Source organism: Jatropha curcas, unplaced genomic scaffold, assembly GCF_041381405.1.
Source record: "Jatropha curcas cultivar XTBG-Jc1 unplaced genomic scaffold, XTBG_Jcur_1.0 HiC_scaffold_1193_pilon, whole genome shotgun sequence".
In the NCBI taxonomy this organism is placed as follows: Eukaryota; Viridiplantae; Streptophyta; class Magnoliopsida; order Malpighiales; family Euphorbiaceae; genus Jatropha; species Jatropha curcas.
Window position 1 is genome coordinate 1 of NW_028322623.1, and position 5,000 is coordinate 5,000.

General features: G+C 32.3%; 1 protein-coding gene across 1 annotated transcript; it reads left to right on the forward strand.

The window, feature by feature from the left end:
* Nucleotides 1-1,087: 1,087 nt before the first annotated feature.
* On the forward strand, nucleotides 1,088-4,565 carry LOC149491575 (uncharacterized; the record flags this gene model as incomplete). The annotated part of the gene is given in 5 exon segments (XM_089717212.1): nucleotides 1,088-1,153; nucleotides 1,242-1,329; nucleotides 1,664-1,724; nucleotides 3,120-3,183; nucleotides 4,222-4,565. Coding segments are annotated over 5 exon segments (417 nt in total), but the record flags the coding sequence as incomplete, so codon positions are not given.
* Between the last annotated feature and the right edge of the window lie 435 nt (nucleotides 4,566-5,000).

Consider the following 5,000-nt stretch of genomic DNA (forward strand, 5'->3'; position numbering starts at 1 on the left):
ACTCCTAACACGGGCTTGGCATAGAATTTTTACCCAAGCTACAAATTCAGCACTTCTGGAACATGGCTGTGTCATGGGTCACGGCCAGGCCGTCTACTCCACTGCCTCAACATATTTCTACTATTTTTCTTCCTTTTCAGTTCCACATCTTCTTTGATGCAACTATTAGCTAATTTCCAAATAAAATCCTACAAAAACCCTTCAAATCAAGCTAAATAGAACTTAAGGAAGAATTATTAAAAACATAAATAAATCTAAACAAAAATTAATTAAAGTAATTAAAAACCATAAAAATCCTAATAAAAAATATATTAGAAATACTATAAAAATAAGACTTATCATGAGGCTGGCGTTGCATCATAGTATCATCTTATAGCGGAAGTGGAGTATATAGAGGTTACTCCACTTGATTTTTTGGATGGTGTATAATGATATAAATAAAGGGATACTTCTAGGCTTCATTTTCTGAACTGAATCAAATGGCATTCTATTCGAGTACCCAAGGTTTTTTGGGGTTGCAGGTTGGCATAACTATGACACAACTTCTCATCTTTTTGTTAGTTGGCAAATGAGTCTCGTTCTGTGATTAATATTTTTTTTTTTAAATTCTTCTTTCTTTACAAACATTGTATAGGAGTTAATGCTTTCCTCTAGGTTATCCATTCTTACCAGTTACCACTATTTTGCTGGTTAGAAGGGAAACACAAAATTACTTATATTTTGACATCGTTTAAAAAGTGATTTCCTTCTCATTTTGAAGTGTTCACTATAAATTTCTGCCACTATTTTTATTGATTTTAATAGTCACTCGCTGATACATGTTAAATCTCATTTCTTTAATTTTACACTTTTTATACATTTCTTTTGTTCAAAAGGTGATTTGTCTCCTTTAATAGTCCAGATGTATGTTGCCACTTTTTTACAAAAAAACGAAAACTGTCTTTATTAATTTTTGTTTTTTGAGATTTCTTTTTCTCTTTCTCTTTTTATTTCCTTTTTTCTTTATATGCCTAGTCACTTGTTCCTAATCTGTTATTTTGTCCAACCTGGGAACAATTTATATAGTTTGTAAGTGTTATAATTGCAGATTTCGCAACACACTATCTCTCAGATTCCGTTTTTGGCACATGAGAAGAATCGCCATGAGCAAGATGTATGAATTGCTGTTCTGGGATTTTAATTCATTCTAGTTCTTTTCGATATTGATCATTCAGACAAGACTCATATATTGTTTTATATAGATAACTGAGAAGTGTATCAGACGGATGGGAAAAACTTTGCAAGATGTCTTATCAGACTGGATTGGCAAGTTGAACAACAGAGAAATTGGTGTGTTGATTAACTGTTTATCTTCATTTAAAGTTGAAAAGGAGGTTGTTAGGTTTGAAAGTTGGACACGCACTTGTTTCTTTTTATTGGGCTATGTTATTGGCCAAGTGTTGATCATTTTTCCTCTTTCATCATCACACAAACACATTCCTAGATAAGCTCCAAGGAATGTTTTGTAAGGCATTAAGGAGGGAAAAATACTAAAACTCCTTTGAGGATTGGCATAAAATACACATTCTTTCCTTTCACATGAATTTATTTTTGAAATTCTGTGGAAGATTATACTTTGTTTTATTTACAAAAAGAAAATATTTCTGTGAAATTATATCTGCAGATCTGACAAGGATGCCACTCAATCATCCAGAGATGATAACTGCAGGAACGCATGTTTGCAAGTATGGATTTTCACTTTTTTAATTATCTTTTCCTTTTTTAATTATTACTTTTTTCCCATGGATTAATGGTTGTAATTTATTTTCAGTGCTATGAGAAGCAATGCAGAAGATAGAAAATTATAAATTAAGATCTCAACAAGAATATCATTAAAGAATAATAAAAGAATTAAGTGGGGAAAATACTACTGCGGCAAGAATATAATTTAAGAATAATAAAAGGGTTAAGTAGAAAATACTATTAGGCAAGAACGTAATTAATGAAAACTAAAAGGGTTAAGTCGAAAAATATTATTAGGCAGAAATGTAATAATAAAAACTAAAAGGGTTAAGTGGGAAAAACACTGTTACCACAATAGTGTTTTTCCCACGTCGCTTGGTAATATATAATAATATAACAAACATTTTACATCTATCACTTTGAATTCATCCAGAGTCCAACAAGAAACCATCAAAGGAGAAATAAAATCACATTCATAACTTCTAAAGTCTATGATAAGAGCACAGTTAAACAGCCAAGCAACAAGGTATAAGGTATTTTTAATCTTGTGGCTTGGGCTAGCTGAATTAGCTGAGTAGAATGTATAATCACAGACAATCCAGGATTTGGAATGAATAACTTAGAGAATAAGTGGAACTGCAGACCAATAATTGGTCTGAGGAAGAGTTTGGAAAAAGAAGGGAGCAAAAAAAAAAAATTATGGTGAGGTTGCTGGTGTTAAAAAGAAGAGGGCAGGGGATTTTCATGTGTGCATGGTGAGGCAGAACATTGCCCGAGAAGGCTTCTCTCTCTCTCTCTCTCTGCATATTATATATATATATATATATATATATATATATATATATATAGTTATAGTTATTGTTATTATTTTGAGAAGTGAAAGGTCCAAGAGGAGCAGCGAACATGTGGTAAGCAGGAAGTGATCTTTTGTTAGAGATGACAGGAACACAGATAAGACTGAATTTTTTATCTTTTGTAATTTCTGGTCTAAATCTAATAAAACTATGTATTGGTGGGTTTTAGTGGGGTATATGTACATTTCATCCTACGTGACAACAGAAAAAGTCCGGGTTTATCTGAAACTTGCTTCAAACCTGATAAAAAGTAGAAAACATCTGTGCCAATTGGCACAGATGCAGGTTGGTTTCAGATTTGGTAAGAATGTTAATCTAGCCATGTCATTTTTTAAAGTTTTGGAATGTACTGATAAAAATAAACAATTTTTAATTTAGATTCCTCTTTATACTGGCTGTAAATATTCGATATGGCTAGCATGACTGGTTGCATTTAAGGATGCCATAGATGCATTAGGTTGGTGAATGTCTATTTCTAGAATAACAACTATCGGTGGTGCCACTATTATTTGTTGCTTATTTTTATCTCTGTTTTTGATGCAGTGATTGTTATGACTATCTGGTCTCCTTTCTCTTGTACTGGTTCCGGATTTCATTGCCCAGACATGTAAGTTTCATTAGTTTCAAGTAACGCTATTGGACTTTCTCATGTTTCTGATTCAATGTTTTCTCCTTTTTAACCTATGGCCTTTTTATTAGTACAAAACAGAATAATCATTTAAAAGGAATATAATCCAGAATCATGTTGTTAATTCCTAACACACACACACTTCCCCTCCCCCCCCCCCCCTGCGGTGTATTGAGTGTCAGTGGTTTCCAACGATATATTGATGTGCTGAAGCTTTGAAGTTTTAATTCCTCTAGGAGTAGGGTGAAATTTGATAGAAAAGAGCATTGGGTGGACAAGTTATATATATTTGACATGCTGAAGTTTTGAATTTTACCAGATTGCTTTAATGTTGGAATTGAAGAGGAGAGTGTTATATTAATGACATTTGACTTAATTGAAGAGGAGAGTGTTATATTAATGACATTTGACTTCTTATTTTTGAAAATTATAATTTTGGGGTACAATATACATGAAGATCATTTTTTATTCATAAATGGATATTGGAATAGAATAGCCATTCATGAGGAATATAATGGATTTCATTGTTTGGTTCAGCAGCATTGCATTCAGAATGTTCCACCAAACCATAATAATTCTTGTAATTAGCAAGTTGCACTCAATGTCCTAAAATTATTAAAATATGGTAAGATAAACACCTGATATGATTGATTTTCAAATTAATGAAATAATCAATTTGTATGTCTAAGTCCACCCTGATTATTATGAAATTAGAATCTGTATTCCAAATGAGTATTTATCTGCGTGATGGAATGTGTTTTTAGAACTCATTTAGAAAGTGCATCGCATCAATAAAATAATTTTTTTCTGCACATCTGAAGAAAATTTGTGAAATATAACTGATCTTATATATCCTTGTGTTCATGAATTCGGGTTTTTGTGTTCATAGCGAATCCAGAATGACCTACTGTTTATGTATTTATTTTTTCTAAGTAGATGTTGATTTATGATGACAAAAGGGTCTGCATATGTTGTAAGCAGTTCTCTTTTTGACCCATTACCTTTTTGTTTTTGTAGTATCTCCCACCTGAAGCACGTAACAGGGAAGATTGCTGGTATGGATTTGAATGTCGGACGCAACACCATAATGAAGAACATGCACGTAAGAGAAATCATGTGTGCCGTCCTTCAAGGGGTACTTTTTTCGCACAGTAGTAATACAGTCATAGCATATAGTTAGACATATGTGCCACCAATTGATTATTTACTGGGGTATTTTTTTTTTTTTTTTTTCATTTTTTAGTTATACTAATACTATCATGTATCTGGTCATTTTGTTTACAAGGGCTATTTTGGCTAAACTAGTTGCTGGAGCCATAATTCAAAATAGAATACTGTTGGCTATATTTTTGAGGTGAGAATTCCAGGAGACCAAAACGGTAGAGCTGGACAATAATCGGCCTGAACCGAACTGATTGGTTCAATTCAGTTCAGGTCATTTTTTCTAAAAAAAAGTTCGGTTTGGTTTCTACTATAGTAGGAAAATAGAAATATTTGGGTCAGTTTTGGATTTTAAAATTTCTTAGAACCAAACTGATTGAAAAAGTAAACCAAAACCAAAAAATTTAAACGGAATCAGTTTGATTTTCAAAGTAATTTGTTGTGGTTTAATTATTTATATAGAAAGCATTCAATTTGTTCAGTTTGTATTAATTTCGATTGTTTTGAACTGAACTGACTGAATGCCTTGGCTTCAAAAATAGTTCCTTTCAAAAGGGCACTTAGTGAGAAAGCTAGAAAAAGCAGAGTGCATTTTGGTTTCTTGGATATTTTGCCAATTTTTCAGTCTAGAATTG